General features: G+C 36.1%; 1 protein-coding gene across 7 annotated transcripts; it reads right to left on the reverse strand.

Moving 5' to 3' along the window:
* Positions 1-4716: 4716 nt before the first annotated feature.
* On the reverse strand, positions 4717-20123 carry LOC21402820 (protein ANTI-SILENCING 1). Of its 7 annotated transcripts, none has more exons than XR_002903609.1 (14): positions 19769-20123; positions 18673-19082; positions 18299-18467; positions 17168-18207; positions 16971-16997; positions 16403-16495; positions 12784-12862; positions 12483-12573; positions 11994-12105; positions 11714-11830; positions 11216-11294; positions 10975-11100; positions 5488-5701; positions 4717-4946 (listed from the first exon to the last, which is right to left on the reverse strand). XR_002903609.1 is itself a non-coding variant. In XM_024175881.1 (12 exons), exons 2-11 carry the CDS (start codon positions 19021-19023, stop codon positions 11238-11240), a joined length of 2136 nt encoding a protein of 711 aa, XP_024031649.1. In that variant the 5' UTR covers positions 19024-19082; positions 19826-20123; the 3' UTR covers positions 10727-11100; positions 11216-11237. The 7 variants fall into 7 exon arrangements, 4 of the variants coding, with proteins under 4 accessions (XP_024031649.1, XP_024031650.1, XP_024031648.1 ...); XR_002903610.1 differs by having other exon boundaries at positions 4717-4951; XR_002903612.1 differs by lacking the exons at positions 4717-4946; positions 5488-5701 and having other exon boundaries at positions 10727-11100; positions 11714-11826.
* Between the last annotated feature and the right edge of the window lie 1304 nt (positions 20124-21427).

Raw genomic sequence — 21427 nt, forward strand, 5'->3', positions numbered from 1 at the left:
CTCCCCCCCCCCCGGGCCCCCGCCGCCCCTCCCGCCGCCCCCCCCCGCCATGACTGCTCAGCTCACCCAGCCCTACCGCGACCGCCCCAACGAGGGCTCGCTTTCCATCTTCACCGAGTTCTCTCCCGTGGCCGATCCCTCCTTCGAGCCCGGCCGCCCCAGCCAAGCCGCCTCGAGCTCGGTTGCGTCATCGACCGAGGCCTTAGGTAAATAATGACTTCATCCTTAGCTGTTTTTTTTAATGTGTCAATTTTATGAAAAAAAATTGAATTTTGATTTCTGTTGATTGGGGTGAATTAATGGAGTATCACGTGCTTCTGAGGAGGCACTTGCCCGCGCGCGGGGTGGCACTGGCGCGCGCGGGGGTGGCACGGGCGCGCGCGCTTGGGGCCAAAAAAGGGCACGAGCGCGGACGCAGGGTGGCACTGGCGCGCGCAGGGTGGCATTTTTTAAAACTTATAAAAAAAATTAAATTCGGTGTTTTTGCGACGACTTTTTAAAATTTTTTGTCACAAAAAATAGGCTTATTTGCGACGATAATTTGAAATGTCGTCGCAAAAATGGATCATATCACGAGAAATTTGCGACGATTATGGTCGCAAATACATTTGCGACAATATTGTGTCGTCGCAAATAATTTATTTGCGATGAATTATTTACGACGACAATTTATCGTCACAAAAAATGTTATTTGCGACGACATTCAGTTTTTTGCGATGACTTTTTGTCGTCGCAAAAACCCCATTTTCTTGTAGTGATATGCTTCTTAGTATTTAGTGCCTACTAGTGACTCTATAGTTGTTTTCTAAATCACAAATGATATTATAATAGATTTAGAAAGAGTAAAGATAAAAATGTAAATCATCCCTCTAGTCCTCATACTTTTTGTGGTGTCAACAACTACTAATAATAATTGGGCATGTTCTTTTGACATTTTTGAGTTATGTAATTTGAGTGTAGATTTTGAATTGAGTTTGAGTGATAATTTAAGTTGAAGTTGTAACTTGAGTTTGTGTTTGGTTGTGTACATTTGAGTTATGGTTTGAGAGAAGAATCTTTTTGAATTTGTGTTTGAGTAAGTCAAAACTTGAATTTGTATTTAGATAGTATTTTAAGAAAAACTCAATGCTAATGAAAAATTTTAATAGGGTATATGGGTCTAGTTTTATTCGTTATTTCGTTGTCAACGCATAGGAAAAAAAATCATCTCAATCAGAATTAAAACGAAAAAGTTATAGGATTTTTAAGAATAAAAAAAATATTGTTCATTAACTTGAGTTCGAGTTTTTGAACTCGAGTTGAAGGGGAAACTTGAACTCGAGTTTTAGTCCCAAACTCGAGTTCAAACTTAAAAGAACATGAACTCGAATAAAGTTGTAACTCGAGTTACTTTTTTTGAGTTTTTCACTCAAAAAATGGCTTGTTCTTTTGGAGTTTAACTTGAGTATAATTCTTGAGTTGAATTTGAGTTATAACTTGAGTTGAACTTGTAACTTGAGTTTGTGTTTGGTTGTGAACATTTGAGTTATGGTTTGAGATAAGAATCTTTTTGAGTTTGTGTTTGAATGAGTCAAAACTTGAATTTGTATTTTAATAAAAACTCAATGTTGATGAAAATTTTTAATATGGTATATGGGTCGGGTTTTATTCGTCTTTTCGTTGTCAACGCATAAAAAAAATCATCTCAATCATAATTAAAACGAAAAAGTTATTGCATTTTTAAGAATAGAAAAAATATTGTTCATTAATTTGAGTTCGAGTTTCTGAACTTGAGTTAAAAGGGAAATTTGAACTCGAGTTTTAGTTCTAAACTCGAGTTTGAACTCGAGTTTAAATTTAAAAGAACATGAACTCAAATAAAATTATAACTCAAGTTACCTTTTTTAAAATTTTTCACTCAAAAAACAAGCTCTTATAATTGCCGAACAGGCCCAAAGATATTATTCATCGTTGTAATTGGTTTTATTTAACACCTTGTATGGATTTACTAATATCATATGCATATATATATGTGTGTGCATACATACATAAATGAATATGTATGACATTAAAGAAGTAGTACTATCTAGGTGTTAATTCAGTTTATCAGATTGTGAAATCGGGTGGGTCCGAAAAAAAAATAAAAAGGAGGCAAGGTTTAAGTAAAAAGTCGACCTATGATTAGTCCAGACCTGACCTAAAATTTTATATAATAATAATAATAATAATAATAATACTTACAGGTTAACCGGGTAGTGGTATCTAATTTCACTTTCGAGCCTGGATCTTTAAGCCCAAACAAACGGAGGAGTTATTTGATTCGAGAATTCGTACCTCGATTTAAATTATAATTTGTGGTTTGTTATAATATTTTTTCTCATAAAAAATATACGTAAATAAAAAATAATTATAATCTTATAATTTTAATCTATGAACCAAACGTCTCCTAATTTTCAGGTCGACTCATCGAATTTAATCTAAATTAACACATCTAATTTAGACCATTGTTACATTTTTTTAAGAGAAAATTGTTGAATTTTACTTTTTAAGTGCATCAGTCTAAATTTTTAATTTTTTTCAATTAAAATAGTTATTTAACTAAAAAAAATATTAATTAAAAATAAAAAATAAAAATCTAAACTCATATAAATATTTATCTCTTTTTTTTTAAATGTTGACGTTAGATTTAACAAATAGTATTTATATTTTCCAATTCTTTATATTACATGCGACAGCTTGGTCTTATCGGTCCTTAGACGAAACTTATGTCTGGTATGAAAAGGGCCAAAAAAAAAAAAAAAAAAGGTTTAAATAGGATGCATTTTCTGTGTTTCCGGCGGTGAGCATGACATGTGATGACGCATCCGAAAACAACTGTTGAAGACATTCCTTAATCCTTCGTTAACCCTAACTTATAAAATTCTTCAACAACAAACGTGAATTTTCAGCCACCAAATATGGTTTAAAAAAGAAACTTTTCAACTCAAGTCGATGACGATAAAGAAGAGACTTTATTGGCAAGAGCCAAGAAGTTCATTCAATATTGCAAAAGGACAAAAAGAATAAGATCATGGTTTGAATAATTTAACTCTTCAATTATGATTCAACTTTTTTCTTTTTCCCTTGTTTTGTTTTTATTTTCTTTTCCTTTCTCTTTTTCCTTGTGAAGAGTTTAGATTTAGATTCTGAACCCGTCCAACTAGCCAACATCATAATAGATAGATATAATAGTCTGCTATTATTTGCCTCATAATTTTGTACGATTTTTAAGATCAGGCGCAATTATTTTTTCATTTTTCATTTATTTATTTTTTAAATGCATGAGAGTGGGTCCGAGTTGTATATCAAATCTCAAGTAGGAGCTCAGACAGAAAAAAATTCTTCATTCTTAAACACATTATTATTATTTGTAGAATAAATGCATTGAAGGATTAGGATCATTTAGAGGACGTTTAGAAGGGAGATTCGTACCATGATTTGAATCATAAGTCGTGGTTCGTTACAATATTTTTTCTCACAAAAAATACACGTAAAATGAGAATAATTCTGAATCATAATTTTAAATTCATGAACCAAACGTCCCATTAATAACTCATTTTCTTTCTTTGTAGAGGTTAAATAAATAAATGATTCCTAATAAGCCGTCCTCGTGACAAGAAAAATTGAAGATTGTATACTATGAAAAAGATAGTAAACGTTAAACAATAACTGTAACACGCAATTCTAAAACGAAAAAAACAAAAACATGTAAGGTCTTTTTTAATTAGGATTGTCTATCCTTGGGGGAGAGAGAGAGAGAGAGAGAGATTCCTTTTTTTATAAGGACCTGAAATTTTAAGAAAAGACAGTTACTTTTAGCAAAAATGTTGACATTTTTTGTTTGCACCAGATTACCTTTCAAAGAATCACGTTAGCAAGCGCCGTCCTTTTTGCCCGTTTTTTGTTCCCCCTTTTTTCATTTCTAGCCTTTGAAGCCTTTGTTGTTCATGTTTCTAATCAAAAAGTGTCCGTTTCAACCTCGTCATGTCTTGGGCCACTTGGCTTGGCTTTGTCTTTGCAGTCGATATCAAGGATCAACCATTTATTTTCTTTTTCTAAAGATCAACCATATTTTCCTTCATAACATTTGATGTCCCATAAATATTTGTTGTTACGATGCACTGTCGAGGGATAGATCATGGAAGTACATCACTTCACCAACTCCATGGGGATGATCTACAGGATTCATAACTACTCTTACTACATGAAGCTTACCTAGTCAACATTTAAATCCGACTCTACTCAAACTTTTCTAATTCACCCCAACATTATCCACTTCTCCAACTATTGCTGAACAGTTTTTGGTATCAAACAGACCTCCCCAAAAAGAAATTTTAATGTGGTTAATTTCTCCTTTTTTACAATCAATTTCGCTACAGCACCTACTGCTCTAGCTAATTATTTACCCTTTCTGATTGTGATTTCTTTGTTATGTATGGCCGTGCCTAAAGACTTCTTGTAATTGACACTTTCAATTTTTAAATTTTAAACATAGTGACATTTTGATCTCTAAATTTTAATTTTGATATATTAATCATTAAATTTTTAATTTTTGACAGTTTTAATTCTCGACTTTAAAATTGACAAATAATTTCTAGAAGTTCAGGAAACTATACGAATTAGTCATCTTGAAGAATATTAAAAAATAGCATGAAGCGAGACTGTAGAAGGGAAAAAAGAGGAGGAACCTTTTGCCAGGAAACCTTTTCTTCGTTCTGATTTACAACCATAAAAGATTCCAACCATTTGTTGACCGGTAAAAATTACAACATCACAATAACATGATACAAAAAATAACTTACCATTAACCCACTATGAAGCATGGATTTTGTATTAAGTTGTTGCACCAAAACATGACTCGAGAGGAAACATATGCCTCAACCGAAAAACACGCCTCATGAGGGACCCGAGTGCATTTTACATGCTTTCTGTCCTGCCAAAGATTATGAAAGTTAGCACTGAAAAGCCATCACATGAAGAGAGGGCAAAATCACATGAGCATGGGGGGGAGAGGACATTCATGTTGATATTGAATAATGTAACACGTGCGTTAATGAATAAAAAGCTGAAAACTTTGGCTACGTTTGGTATCATTTAATTAAACATTATTAATTGCGCAACAAGGAGAAAAAACGAGATGACCTCTACAGTTACAACTAGACCACTTCTTATTGTTCCCCCTCCAAAAAAAAAAAAAAAAAAAAAAAAAAAAAAAAAAAAACCCCACTTTTTAGACTACACCACTTCTTAGATGCACAAGTTCGTCATAAGGAAAATCAACAAATCACTCAACATTGTTATGTTTTCTAATATACGCAAAAAATAATAATAATAAAATAAAACTATCAAGTTTTATGGGTACGTCACAAATTAGAATAGTCATCAATAACCACATTGTAGACTTATGTCTCGGTTTTGTACGTCAGTTCTAAGCCAACCCAAACACAAAGGAAAAATCATTTTGGTTACCTTATAGTGAAAGTATCCTATGAGTATGTTTGTTTAACCGTATTTAGTGTTGAAACTTTATACGGGCCGTCTGTGACTGTCTGAAAAAATTGAATTTGTACCCGACACCCAAACCCGCTTGCCTGAAAAATTTGGGCCGTTCGCCCCGAGCCCGAGAAGACCCTCGAACAGGCCGCGGGCCTGGTCTTAGCTGCCTGAGCCCGCCCAAATGTACCTGAAAAAAATATATTTTTTATTATATTTTTTAATTTTTATAATATTGTATATATATTATATATAATATACTATTATTTATTAATTTTATTTGTATATAAATAATTATTAAGTTATTTTGTGTTAAAATTATAAAAAAAAATTAAAATCAACACATACTATTAACACAATTTAAAAAATTAATTTTTAAATTTGTAATTTATTATTGCCTCGTTAAAAATCTTACCAAGAAAAACTCAATTGAGATAAAAACTTAATAAGAAAAAATGAGTGTAAATCATTTTGTGACGAATTACAAATTTTACAAACTTACAAAGTCTAAATATTACAATTACAATGTCCAAAGCAAATAAATATTTAGAAATTACAATTTAATTTGAAGCTGAAGGATCGTCTTCAAAGCGAAATGTTAATCTATTAAATTCATCTATCTATTCATGGCTTGCCGGCAAAATTGTGTCTTGTAAACGTTGATCAGCACGATCATAATCCTTAATGCACACCAAAGCTTCAACAATGTCCCTTTGCGATGCGTTTCGATGTTTCTCAAGTATTCGTTCGGTCGTACTGGAAGGCTTATTCGAATGAAACAGTGGAGACTGGGATCGAAAAAATATCCATTACTAATCGAGTTAGGACTGGCCAAGTTAATGCTCGTGCCCTCCACCATTGAACTAAATCAAACAATTTTTCACTACCGTCAACTACTAAGCTCTTACTGAGGTACGCCATAAGCTCGTTGAAGCCACCGCCACCGCCACCACCTATTGATGAAGATCCACTCTCAGCTTCTGTTTGAGTCGTCTTCTTCTTCAACCCGAAAACATTCATGAATGAATGCGGGTTTTCATCTCTTTGTTAAAAAATTGATTTTTTTCCCCAAATTCGGATCCAACGGCTATTTTTAGAATTGGCGGGTCGGGTTCAGGCCGAAAATCGGGCAACGGTCAAAAAAAGAGCCGTTGGTGGTCGGACTTTAGGGCGGTGGGTCGGGCGCCAAATTTGAAAAAACTAACCGTTGATCGAGCTTCGGGCAAGTCGAGCATTTGGGCCGAAGGGAAAAAAAATTAAAAAAAAAATTGGCAGTCGATGGTCAGGAGCACCAATTCGGCGGTGGGCTTCCGGCATGTGATTGCTTCTCGGGCAACCCGAGGCCGAGCCTGATTTGTGCTTGAACGGGTGGCCATGGGTCCCTGCCCGCCAAGCTCGAAAAATTCGGGCTTCGAAGAGGCCCACCAACCCAAAGTTCCAGTACTAACCGTATTAGAACACCGTATTGCATAATAATACAATAATATAATGTTTGGTGTGACTATTATATTGTATAAACAAATACGAAAGGGGTGCATTGTGGCAAATCTCACGCAAAAAAGGATAATTGTTTACAGATAAGCCACGTGTCACGTGGTGACTGGTTGGCACGAGAAAGTGGCGAAGCCCACCCAACACACAGATCTGCCAAGCCTGTAGCAGACACGCCTCTGCCTAGGGTGCTATTCACGAACGCATCTATATGTTGTCCGTGATTTCCATCCGACGGTTGAAATTATTCCCAATTTTATTTAATTATTATTATTTATATTTATTATTACTCCGAATTGATTTGTGATTCGATTTGTCCGTTTTAACACTGTTTTGCACCAGATTTCCAAAACTACCAAGATAAAAATGTTATAAATAATTTGAATAAAAAATCAAATTAATAAAAAATACACTAAAATAAAATAAGATCACACCAAATTAAATAAAAAATAAATTAAACAAAACAAAATAAAACTGATTGAAAATACAACATAATAAGTTGAAATCCTTTTTTTTTAAGTTTTTTGCTTCAAATTTTGTCCGTTTTCACACCATTTTGCACCAAATTTCAAATTCTACTCAGATAAAAATAGTATAAATAATTTGAACAAAGAATCAAATTAATAAAAAATACACAAATAAAATAAGCTCAAACCAAATTAAATAAAAAATAAATTCGACAAAACAAAATATAACTAATTTAAAATACAACAAAATAAGTTAAAGTCTCTTTGTTTCCTTTTGTTTCAAATCATTTTCCCCTTTTTGTCTTCATTTCTTATATGTCATTTTTTCCTATTTCTCTTTTTTGTGAATAATTTATATAACTGTCATTTTAAATGAATCACGCACGTTAAAAACGAGTATTCTTAAAAAAGATCTTGATGGTATCCTTAACCCATTTTTACAATATCTTTTTATGTATCATTCTAATTAATTTACTCTCTAGAAGATTTGCTCGGGGTCGTTCACTTTCACTTGGTCGCCCGGTATCTTGAAACCTCTTTGCTTACAGAGGCAGGAATGGAAACATTTGAGAGAGCATTCGCAAAAGAATTGTGTGCCGCGGTTCAATAATTAATAATATTATTTAAATTATAAATTTAAAGGAAAAAAGAAAATAGAAAAACATTGGGACTTGTTGGAAAAGACTTGGAAAATATTTAGAAAAACATGTATTATTGTAGGTAATTTTATGGTTATTTTTTAGGAAAAGTGCAAAACTATCCTTTTATAAGTAATTTTTCTATTATTAACCTCCTCTTCATAACTATTTTTTTATCAGAATAGATCAAACACATATATAATAGGAAAATAAGTAATACTTGGCAGGGACAATTTGATTTTGTAAATTGACAGTTTAAGAAAAGCCCTAAGCGAAACCGCCCATAATGCATGACGGGACAAGCAATTTAAACCTACGGCCAGACAGTATGATAACTAGAGCTGTAAGTTTGAGTCGGACTAAACATATCAATATGGAGTTGTAGGCTTGGTGTAACTATTTACTTAATTTAGTTTCTTAAATCTGTTATTTACTACACTCCCTTAATAGATAGAAGAGAAAAGAGCACGAGGGAAAAAATATGTCATGGGCGCGCAAAGTTGATCAGGGCGACGACACGATGGTGACGAATCTTCATAGTGACAATGGCCTCGCAGTGATCTCGCAATGGGAGAGCTAGGCAGCAGCTCCTCTCTCTTAGGATTTGCACAAGGTTTGCTTCTCTCCACTTCCCTTTGGGTTTGTACCTTTCTTTTTTCTTTTCTTTTTTTATGGATTTTGTCCCCATTACACAAGAAGTGGGGTATTTAAGTTTTATCCATGCAAAATAACCACATATGAAGGTCAACTAGCATAAAACCATCCAAAAAGTGGCGAAAATACATTTCTTTTTTCTTTTCTTTTTTATGGATTTTGTCCCCATTAGACAAGAAGTGGGGTATTTAAGTTTTATCCATGCAAAATAACCACATATGAAGGTCAACTAGCATAAAACCATCCAAAAAGTGGCGAAAAAACATTTCTTTTTTCTTTTCTTTTTTATGGATTTTGTCCCCATTACACAAGAAGTGGAGTATTTAAGTTTTATCCATGCAAAATAACCACATATGAAGGTCAACTTGCATAAAACCATCCGAAAAGTGGCGAAAATTAGAAATATTCCTTTAATTGCAAATGTTTGACAATTTGGGTATCAATTTCTTTTAACTAAGTCGTGTAACTCAAGTAACTAAAAATTAGGATTAGTTGCTCTAAAAATATTGAATTTTATTTATCCCCCATAAAGTGTGCTTTTGGTCTCTCAATCTCAATTGATCAGAGTTATCCAACTAGTATAGTAGTGTGTTTGAAAGAGTCATTTGTGTGCTTAAATAGTTGTGTGACTTAAGTTTCCTGTAATTGGAACTCAATACACGTATTATCCCCTTGAACGCTTTAATCGAACTTATTGGTGGTATTGATTTGTAGTGGAGGGTTGAGTCGCTAAATGCATTAGGGGTTTTCGCGTCTGAACTGGTGTATGTACTATTCTGATGTGAAATGCAATTTTTTTAATATCTTACTCCTGTACGAAGCAAACCATTGCTAGAACTAAATTAACTCATGAAATATAAGTACCCTTGGTTTCATTGATGTTTCATCAAGACTATTACGTATCAATGAGTATCGATATGAATAAACAAGGGATTCTGTTTTTGGAAGATCGAAAGAACATCAATTCCTCGATAGTATCAACGATGTTTCGGCCTTACATATTTTCCAAAATATTGGGATGTTCCACCAATATTTTAGAGAAATATTGTCAAGTTATTGTCGAATGTCAACATAGAAAGCCCTTCTTCGTAATTTTGGTTTTGAGTAATTCTCGATGCTCTTCAATACGAAACCAATATATGAGAGATTATGCGAGGAGGTGCAACATGTATCGCATAACTAAAAGGTCAAATTAGAGGTGATAGATTCGAGCACATTTCACTTAAGTTGTGGACGAGATTGCAATTCGTCCAATAAGAGGAGTTAACTACAAAAGTTATGTACTCTTTGGCCCCTTCCAAGGTTTTGTTCCATTGTGTTTTCCGATAAGGACAAAATTGTACTTTATCTCAGAAGGTTATCTGCTTGCCAAGTTTCAACTAATATATTCCGTTGTGTTTTTCTGATAAGGTCAAACTTGTCTTTTGTCTTAAGGGTTTTTTTTTTAATACAACAACGGATCGAACCCGCAACCTCCCCCAAACCCCATCCCACCTGAACCTCCCGGTGCCACTAGACCAAGCGGACTCAGTGGTCTCACAAGGTTATCTCCTCACAAAGTTTTACCTAACATATTCTTTATGTAGTGGATATCCAAGGAATAAGGTTATAAATGTATAACCATGTTGATGAGACGAGTTAGTATTCCATAACCTCTACGCCAAGTAGATGGCACAATTGGAATTTCCAAATCCATATGGCTCTTCACTTTATAGTCTATAAGCTCTGTCCTAGGACCCTCCACTTATATCCCATAATCCCTCTATTTATATTGCATGGCCTAACCTCTAGTATTACTCCAATTGCACTCCCTGGCTATGTCTTCCGGCGTATCCTCTCATCTATGTGCTTCTTAGTTTCCTGCAATGTTTTAACTTTACTCTTTATTCTATAAGACCCTCAAACTTTAAGATCACTACAAAAAAACCCTTACGATTTCAACTTGAGCAATGTCAGCCCAACACTACCAAATGGCCTCCCGTAAATATTAAAAGAAATTAGACATGTCACGGGACGTTATGCCAATGTATGGATGGTGACACCAAAAGCAAATAAGGTGAAAAATGCGTCTAGTAGAAGTTTTTAACCAAACTCCCATATGTGTATCTACTATCATATTTTAATTGTTCAAGCAGACGAAATGAGCAATGAGATATTTTTCCATAGATCTAAGAGAGATCTTGCTCAAAAGGGTACGAGATTCAGATCATTACCCATAATGGATTTTGATATCTGATGAGACGGTGGGAATCCTCAAAATTTGACCGACTTCTGGACAAAAAAGCTCTAGGAGAGGGATGCCTTCTCATGATTTCCAATCCAATAGCAAAACGGGAAACCTAATAGAAGATAATGCAGCATTAGAATTCACAAGGCAGCTATTTCATGAAGTCATGAGATGTTTAAAAGTGAAAATGTTTTTCTTTCTTTCTTTGCTTTGGGTTTAAAACTTACCAAGAAGAACAAGTTTACAACATTAGCGCCATCTGGCCTTGAGTTTTACCTTTAGTTGTTTTAACTCCTGTCCCTGTTTCTAATTATAAGAAAAAGATCTGGTTCAGCAAATAGAACGAACTCGGACAAATACATAACAAATCCAAAATAACTATAGTAAAATAACAATCCCATGATGATGATGATGATGAATAATTATATTATAGCAGAAATAACACTCCCATGTTAATAATCATAATAATAATAGGGACACCAAACTCTCATCCCAACTTTTTTACTAATTCAGGAGTTGTCATTCTTTTATTGATAGTTATTTATAAGATTGTCACGTCTATCGGTCTATGAATAATAAGAGATTGCACTTACCAATAAAAGAATAGCAATTTACTAGTTGGTACAAAAGTTGGGATTAGAAATGGTGTCTCGGCATAATGCCATCATCATCATCATCATACTATTAATAATAGTAGTAGTAGTAGTATAGGGCAAATCTAAGACCTGGTACAACTTCTTCCACGAAAGCTCTGATTTTTCTTGTAATAAGCACCATTCCAGTGCCATTTCAAATTCAAGTGTATTGGGCTGAGAACAATGCGAAGTAGATACAGCATCTTTCTGGTCCATAGTATACAAACAAGAGCACATGTATCAAAAGAAAAGGAAATAAAACAATAGAAGGGCATGCATTTGTATTGAGTTAGGTGAATACACGTGTGAATGAGTGTGTGTGCGCGTGAGCACGCAAGAGAGAGGGGGAGTATGAGATCAGAAACTCTACCTCCTCCCGCTGCATTTGGTATCGGCGCTTATCAATGCCAAAATGGCCAAAAAATTTTGGCTTCTTTTCCGGGAAGCAAGGAGTTCCTAAACTGCCTACAAGAGGCCTGCACCTCATTTAGCAGAAAACATATACAATCGTCACTCAAAACACTCTGAATGCTGTAAACAAGTTTAAAATATGAAAAATAAATTTATTTGATCTAATTATACAGTAGAAAGGAAAAGAGGGAGGAAACATAGTAAAAGGCATTCTCCAAGCCCAACAGGATGCTTTCTCCACGAAACAAATGAAGAGGTGAGGTTTAATTTCATAGCTGAATCATGAGACTTGTCCTCGTGGAAAATTTGAGGTTTCATGTTTAAACCACCTCATTAATTAGGAACTATCAGGGGGGACGCCGAGATAATGTAAGCATATCCTCTAAGAATCTCATGCTATATATATTAGACCAACTTGTTTGACATCATAAATCGTCTGCATGCCTACCTCCCATCTGATAATAGCAAACAGCTCTCGTCTAATTTTCTAACAACCATCTCTGCTACCTCCCTTTTACTGAAAATAACAAAAGCTTGACCTGCAACAAGACAAACACGATATTATTACTATGAGAAACACAGGATGCAAGCAACAACATTGCTGTTGTGATATACATTAGCAAACTAAAATCTTCATATGTCAGTTCTGGGAGTACTCAAGGCATAATCACAAAAAGTTTTCCAAAACCTGACAAATGAAAGAGAAAATTTTCTTTCTGATTATTCAAGCGATTCGAATCTCTTCATACCAGAATGAGGGCTAGAAAACACAATCCGTTGAATCATCTTCACTGTGCATCTTTCCCCGAAACCATGCCATACAATATCCTGAAACGTAATGCATGAAACGATGAAAACGTGAAAAAGAATAGCATACAAAAACCTAAAACTAATAATAAAAATTTAGGCAAAAACAGAAAATAAATAAATAAACAAGCCATAAAGGGAATAGACAGAGGGAGAGAACAATCTATTTAGATACGCTCGAATGACCCCTTCTCATAATTAGAATGTATATAACCCTATTCCGGTCTGGTATGGTATGGAATGAACTTATAATCATGGAATCGACTCGATCATCAGATTATCGATTATAAGTTCATAACCCTAGCCCATTCCCCTTTTGGGTGGAACAGATCTACTAATTCTTTGATCCAGTTAGTAAGAGGGATCTTGAACTAAGAAATAGGTTCTAGAAGCTAAAAAGGGTATCCTGAGCAATTTCAATAATTGGGTTCATTGATATTCCTGGTATAGTAGATGCTATCACACATACAATCATACTCAATTCGATGGAATTGTTTGATCTTAAAGGGAATCTTCTATAATTTTGCACGTGAGGGGTTATTTCTCAGTACTTCAATAGTAAGGTAGCAACTGGCAACATAAAAAACAAAAATGATAATGTTAGGATCCGTTAACTTGGGAACCTATTTAGTTAGTGGGCTGGTAGAGTTAGTAGGAATTAGTATAAATAAAGGGCTTAGTAGCTCACTAGAGATATGTTGTGATTTTGAGAGTTTTGGGAGACTGAGATTAGGGAGAGCTGGCAGTCTCTCAAATACAATCAAAGTTAGGAGTTCTCCGGAGTCCTCGAATACTCCAGTCTATCCTAAGCTTTCTTTACGTTTTTCTTAGTTTGGTTGTAAAATTCTATGAGCTAATGTTGGTGATGATCAATAAAACTACTTTGATTGCCTTTTATTCTTTTTCTTCTATGTGAATATTGAGCTGTGAGAATCAAGTGCCTAACAATTTGGTATCAAAGCAATCGATTCTCGGAAAAAAAAAAAAAAAAAAAAGTAAATAGAATCAATGAAAGAGAAAATGGAATCGACGCTTTAAAGTGTGAAGCGGATCATTCGATTGTTAGAGGAGGAGGACCGCAAAGCTTGGGTAGCTGAAAGTGGGATAACGCTGACAAAGGATACGTGGTCGCAACCAGAAGAACAACGCCGGCGAACGACAACAAACGCGTTGCGATCTGGTTGGAGTCGCGATCAGATCTGAGCACTGAACATCGGGTTCCGCGATCTGATTGGAATTACGAAGCAATGGTTTCGAACTGCGGAACCATGATGGAGTTGGAGCGTCAACGTTGACGAACAACGCTAGATGGGGCGCAACCAAATCCAGAATCGCACGAGGTCAAAGATCGGGAAAAATCTTGGCGATCTGGAGCTAGATCATCTAGATCTAAAGTGAATGGCAGCAGATTCACGACAGAATTGAGCATCGCCACGGCTGCGCTTCGCGATTTCGGTACGTCCGAGTCTAATTCCAGCCAGATTTGGAAGGGGTGTCGCGGTTCCAATGCCGTTTTAACTCATTCAGATGCCGTTTTGGCTGATTCCGACGAGTCTATGGTAATGTCTTGGAATTCAGGCGTGTTTGGGGAAGATTATGTAGCGAATTGGATTGGGTCTCGTGATTCTGTCATGGTTGGGGAAGATTCCGGCCGGGTTAGGACTGGGTCACCTGATTTCGGCGATATTCATGTGGATTCCGGCGAAGGAAAGACCAGATCTTCCAATTACGGCATGTGCAGGGCCAATTTCGGCGCTGTGGCGGCTGGACGTTGCACTTCGAGCAAGATTGGGGTTAAGTTTGACGCCATTGGAGCTGGGTCTCGAAATTTCAGCGAAATTTGGGCCGGGTCCTCAAAATGTGAAAATTCACGAAGTGATTTTGGGGCTGATCCTTGGGTTTTTCGATCTGATATGGGCAAGGTGAATAGAGTTTCGCCATCTTGTTGGTTAGGAGATCCTAGGGTTTTGAACAGGAGAAGGGGAAGGTGGCGTGACACACTGTGGGAAAACCGATCGGATCGGCGTTTTCAACGAGTGGAGATGTCGTTGTTCACCGGAGAAAATGCTGACGAGTGGGTCTTTCGAGCTGAACGTTATTTTCTATTGTATAGGTTGACAGAAGGAGAGAAAATATGGGCTACAGAAGAGGTCATGGAGGGTGATGCTTTGGTTTGGAATCAATGGTAGGATGGCAGTCGGCTGTTCCGCAATTGGGATGAATTGAAAACTCATTTACTACAGCGTTTCCAATCATCGCAAGAAGAGACCGTCTATGGGAGTTTCGTGGCGAAAGAGCGAGCAGATACCAAGGCTGATTCCGGACGACAAATCGAGGTACTTGCTGCACCTTGGAAAAAGATATCAAATGCAGTTTTTGAGAGAGATATCACTACCAAGTTGAAAGTCAATAAAGAGCATGAAATAGGAATTTCAAGTGGGCTGCTTCAGATCAGCAAATTGATGCTCAAAGAGAGTTTCCTTCAAAGAATCTCATCGAGAAGGTGGACCAAGGCGTTGCAAATGAAGATGACTTTCAAACCAATGCCAAGAATGAGGGGCTTCAAGGTATGTGGAACAAGATCTCAATGATGTCAAACTTTTCTAAGGATATTGCCATAGAGAATGTGTTTGATGCACCAGTGAAAGAAGTTAAAGAAGGTGGAGGCCATTCTAGTATTTTGAAGGGTCTTATTGGTTCAGTTTTTAGCAATTGTGGGGATGTTGACAAAGGAATGGAGAAAGTACACTTGCATCTTCCCTCCATTGTTGGTGTTTTGCAGAGCAGTGAGACAAAATTCTTGGATGCGGTGGAGTATAAACTGCAGCAAGATAAAGCTGGTGAGAGGAGGGTGACTAGTATACATGATTTGATTGGGATAACCATCAAGCTCTTGCATTCTTATGTGGATAAGTTTTTGGATGAACTTCTTGGATTAGTTGATTTCACTGTGGTTCACAATTCAGGTTCCAAAGAGAAGTGTGAACTTGGCAAAACATGGAAGTTATCAAGAAGATTTGAAGCAAGTTCTGTTTGTTTCATAGAGCTCACAAAGATCTTTGTTCTTTCTCATGTTGATGTACTATTGCAGTTTTATTTTCTGGTTTTCACCTTGAGGACAAGGTGATTCTTTGAGGCGGGAGTAATGTTAGGATCCGTTAACTTGGGAACCTGTTTGGTTAGTGGGCTGGTAGAGTTAGTAGGAATTAGTATAAATAAAGGGCTTAGTAGCTCACTAGAGGTATGTTGTGATTTTGAGAGTTTTGGGAGACTGAGATTAGGGAGAGCTGGTGGTCTCTCGAATACCATCAAAGTTAGGAGTTCTCCGGAGTCCTCGAATACTCCAGTCTATCCTAAGTTTTCTTTACGTTTTTCTTAGTTTGGTTGTAAAATTCTATGAGCTAGTGTTGGTGATGATCAATAAAACTACTCTGATTGCCTTCTATTCTTTTTCTTCTGTGTGAATATTGAGCTGTGAGAATCAGGTACCTAACAGACAACCCACAAGAAAATGCTCCACAAAGCACCAAAAAAAATCCAAGGCTAATTTGCTGACATTACCTCCACTTCTGCTGAAGTATAAGATGGATCCAAATTCTGAAGCAAAACAAGTCTGCTTTGCTCATATGCAGTTCGCATACTATCTTCCCAAGGCTGACATTGAATAGAGAAATAGAAAATCACAAATCAATTATATTCTTTCCCACTAAATTCCATCCATTCAATCTTCCATTCAGATCAATCCAACTTAAGGCATGGCTGCCATCCCTCACTTTAAACCTTTGGGCATTAATACCTCTTCAAATCTTGACCTTTTTTTATAAGAAAAACTAACGGTTGTAGATAAAGGAAGGGTACAAATCAGTAAAAAAATGGTAACTAGGCAAGTCCATTTGATCGGTGGCCCAACCTAGCATTTATTGAGAGGCACGAGTACTGGTGAGGTATGACAGCCATAGCCTCCAACTTATAAATCAACTTTGGCACATATATCCTCAATTTTATATTTATACTTATTGCAACTTGCAAGTCAAATATTTCAAGATCCTTTCAAGGTCTTCAATGCTTCTTAGCACAATTGGAATAAAAATTAAGAGAATGCAACAAAATGTAATTGAAAAGAACTTACAAGTCCCGGAAACCATTTCCTTCTTTCCTGTCAAAATATAGAAAAGGGGAAAGTGTAAGTCCTTAAAACCTTAAGTGTACTATAATGGAAATCCATGAAAATAACCACCCCATATAAAAATTAAAATAATTGTCCTAAAATAACTATTCTTCAAAATAGTTCAATTTAGAACTTAGAGCATGTGGACTCGGAGTTACTTCTAACTTCTGTCCGTCAGTTTTATGATCCTCATTATGAGACTTTTGGGAAGGTTCTTTAATCAATTTTCCATTAGAAAGCATTGTTGTTTTTTCCTCAGGCTTCAGCTTTTTGGAAGGGCCTTTCTCCGTAGAATCCTTAGAGGGTTTAAGAGCAGAAACAGTTAATGAAGTCTCCCCATCATTGGCAGCAGATTTAAATCTTGGCTGCTGCATGCTATTTTTGCTCTTCTCGACATACTCAGGACTAAGCATTGTTGTTTTTTCCTCAGGCTTCAGCTTTTTGGAAAGTCCTTTCTCTATAAAATCCTTAGATGGTTTAAGAGAAGAAGCAGTTAATGCTAAAGTCTCCCCATCCTGCGTGTTATTTTTGCTCTTCTCGACATACTCAGAACTAAGCATTGTTGTTTTTTCCTCAGGCTTCAGCTTTTTGGAAGGGCCTTTCTCTGTAGAATCCTTAGAGGGTTTAAGAGCAGAAGCAGTTAATGCTAAAGTCTCCCCATCATTGGCATCATATTTAAATCTTGACTGCTGCATGCTATTTTTGCTCTTCTCAACATATTCAGAACTAAGCTTTGCCTTCTTAGATGGTCTATCATCCAATTCAACGGAATCCTTAGCACATTCAACTTTTCTTTCACTCTCAACCTGCCCGGCAAGAACTTTACCAACTTTGGCCTCACTGTGCTTAGGTTCCACTTTAGACCCCGATAAGGCTTTGTGATCTCTCACATTTTCTTTTGTCTGATTAGTTTTTGCTACATCATCTGATTCAACACTTACACCCGAAGCAGTCTTTTCTGCAGTCGAAGATTCGTGTTTAGTAAACAAAACGTTCGTTTCAACTGCTTCATTTGGTAAAGTAACACTGCAGTGTCCATTTGTGTCTACAACTGGACATTTTTTGGATGAGTTTGTCTCAGATGAAACCACTGTATCATCAGTTTGTGCAGCAGTTCCACCAACTTCTTTCCCTCCTGAATCAACCTTCAGAGTACCAGCACTTTTTTCAAAATCCTCTCTGTTGAGTAGAGATTTAACTGCAACAATTAGAGAAGCAATGAATTTTAGCGCTAGAAAACATCAGCTGCAAATCAAAGATCAAACAACCTGGTTAACAAGTCCATATACCATCAGTCCCAGCAATTGTCTCTTCTATTTCGTCCAAGATTTTCCTGTTCCCAACATCAAATGTCCGGCGAAATACATAGTCTGCCGTTTGAAGTTCTTTATCTGTAGGTTGACGATTCCTGTTGTCTTTTGAAATGCAGACAACATTACATTTCCCAGCAATAGCTTCCTGATTCAATATATGAAAGTTTTGCTCATAATCTAATAGTAGAATTGTAAAAGTAAATGAGGTCGTTGCATTGCATTACATTATGAAATACACACATGTGCCAAACATTGACAAACAATATTACGACTATACTTTTGGATGCCACTCCCATAGATCCTTTCAACATGTTCCCAGTTAATATCAACATATTAATATACTCGCTTACCAGAGGATTGACGTTGCAAAGGCCCACACCTTCACCGGAAGCCAAAAATAACTCATTGTCAGATGGTTCTTCATCTCCGAGAAAATTTAAAATCTCACAAGGGCGGAAAAACCATAGAACCTTCACTTTCCTCATCTTATCGGGATGCTCCCATATTTTTAAGAGTTTACCAATATAAGGCTCAGGTTCACCTTCTTTATAAAGATAGACAGAATCAAAAAGAACGTACTCCACACCATCGTAGGTAAAAGATTCATAAAACTGAACTCTTTTCTTCTTCCCACCAATTCCTTTCTTCTTTCCCCATTCAAATTCGGCATCTTCAACTTTTTCAGGTTCAACTTCTACCATGCTCTTATATATAGCAGGCTAATTTCCCAGTAGAGTAATTAAACAACCTCCAAAACCAACTGAAAATAAACATAATTAGAAAATAATAACATAAGCATCCGTGATTGTTTGACTATTATTTCACATAAGAATTGTAAAACTAATAGGTAAATACTAAATAGAGATGAATTCTACACCAGAAGTAAAATGTGAATAACATAAATTTCTGATAGTCCAGTTTCCAACAAAATAAAACCGTTCCAAACCTAATTTTAAACGCCATTTGGTTCTAATAATAAAATACACAAAATAGCTAGGCCTAAAAAAAAAAAAACAAACAAAATAAAACAAACAAATCACTCGCATATCAAAATTCTCTCTAAATGAAGGGAATTTCTCCCATAAGCTGATTATGAAAATTAATAACCCAAGATTTTCATTATAAAATGACATTCTTTCCTAGTAATTCCACTAAATTCCTAGTTTTCCAAGCACACAAACAGTCAATATACTAATTAAGAAACTCAATTCGAAACATTTCACCGTCTGATTTAAGAACCAAAATCTCAAAAAACGCAACCTGAAAGTACCCGATAAAACGACCACACGAACAAACAAATCAGTGCAAACCGAAACCCAAAAAAAAAATCTCAAATTTTGGAAAGATAATTTCCAGCAAAACAAACAGAGCCTCGCAAAAACAAAATGAAACAACAATTACTGAAAACGAAAAACGAAGGAAGTGAAAGTAATGCTAGTGAAGAACCGGATTGAGGAATCAAAATGGAGAAATTGGGATTCAGTAGCTTGGTGGGAAACTCACAGTAAAGTCCGATTCTCTCTCTCTCTCTCTCTCTCTCTCTCTCTCTCTCCGTCTGTTTCTTCTTCTTCTCCTTCTAGTTTCTGTGTTCCAAAACCCTAGAACGGAACCGCGCTAAGAATCCTTCCCTCTTGCCTCTTCGCCTTCTACTGTCTTCGTTTTTTTCTGGAGAATTGTATGTATTTTTTTTTAAAGGCTGGAGAATTATTTTCTAATGTCTTCTATTGCATTTAACTTTGGGACGACAATGTTTCCTCTTATTATATAGCATCTCTCCGCAAAGAGAGGGCACGGAGCCGACATTGCGAGTTTCGCACTCCGACTATTTTCCTTCTTTTTTTTTTTTTTTTAAGAGTTACTCGCGAAAAAATAAACTAATTATTGTGACGTTTGATTCATAGATTTAAATTATATAATTAGAATTATTTTTAATTTATGTGTATTTTTTATGAGAAAAAAATATTGTAGCGAACCACGAATCACGAATCATAATTCAAATTAGAAAATAAATCTAAGTACCAAACGAACTCTATGAGTAAATTTTTATTTTTTAATCACTAAATTTATATTAAAAATTATTTATTTTACATATTTTTAACATAATAAAATTTTGATTAAATTCAACGATTAAAAAATAATACTATTAATAAAAAAATCTATTAGAAAAAGTGATAATTACCTTCGATTGTACTTCAAATAACTGCGGTTGGCGATATCACGAACAATCGTAACATCAAACAATTTCCTCCTGAGATAAAAACAAAATCGTGACATCAAACAATTCCGACGCCCTAAGAATGGTGCAATTTGTACTTTCTTCCTTTTAAGTCACCAGCCAAAAGGATCCTTTTGTCCAGCCTCGTGCGGTTTGGTCGTTAATTGTCCATGGAGCCGCACGTCCAGGTGGAAACTAACACTTATAGCAACTAATATGTCATATGTTTGGTAAAAGGGAGAGGCGTGAATCCAGTTGTCAAAAAATTAGTAGGCCATATGCAAGACTCGCCATTCTGACTCTAATATGTTCGATATGAGGGAGAGGGGTTTAGTTAGAAGGAGAAAATGAGCGATACGAGACATGAAGGGGGAGAGTTTCCCGTCCCTCTTCGCGTCTATGGCCCTGTTTGTTTCTGTTTTCGTTTTCATTTTTTTACATTTTTCGAGGCTAAAAATTGAAAACGCGGGTGAAAAACACGTTTGGTGCAAAATGTTTGAAAAAACAAAAACAAAAACGTTTTTGTCGTTTTCTGAGAATCTAAAAACGCAAAAAAGTCATTTTCATTTTCTCCTCCGTTTTCGTTTTCTGTCTTCAGCCCACCAGTCTCCCACGTTCATTTTTTTTCTGCCCATCTCCGCCATGGTTGCCAAACACCCCCTCCCTACCCAGGTCGTCGCCGGAGCTCTACGAAGTCACCGGATCTTGTCGAGCCTAGTCGGATCTCGTCAGACCTTGCCGGAATCATCTTCCTCTTCTCGTCGGACTTCGCCATGGCTTCACGCGACCAACGGCATAAACCAACCCAGGCCCCCTCAAGTCTGGTTGCCGCCCTCAAGATTGGCAACTTCTCGTCGTCGCTCGCCACCTCCTTCGTAGTCCCTTCCATC

The sequence above is a fragment of the Morus notabilis genome, unplaced genomic scaffold (genome assembly GCF_000414095.1).
Source record: "Morus notabilis unplaced genomic scaffold, ASM41409v2 Scaffold848, whole genome shotgun sequence".
Lineage (NCBI taxonomy): Eukaryota > Viridiplantae > Streptophyta > Magnoliopsida > Rosales > Moraceae > Morus > Morus notabilis.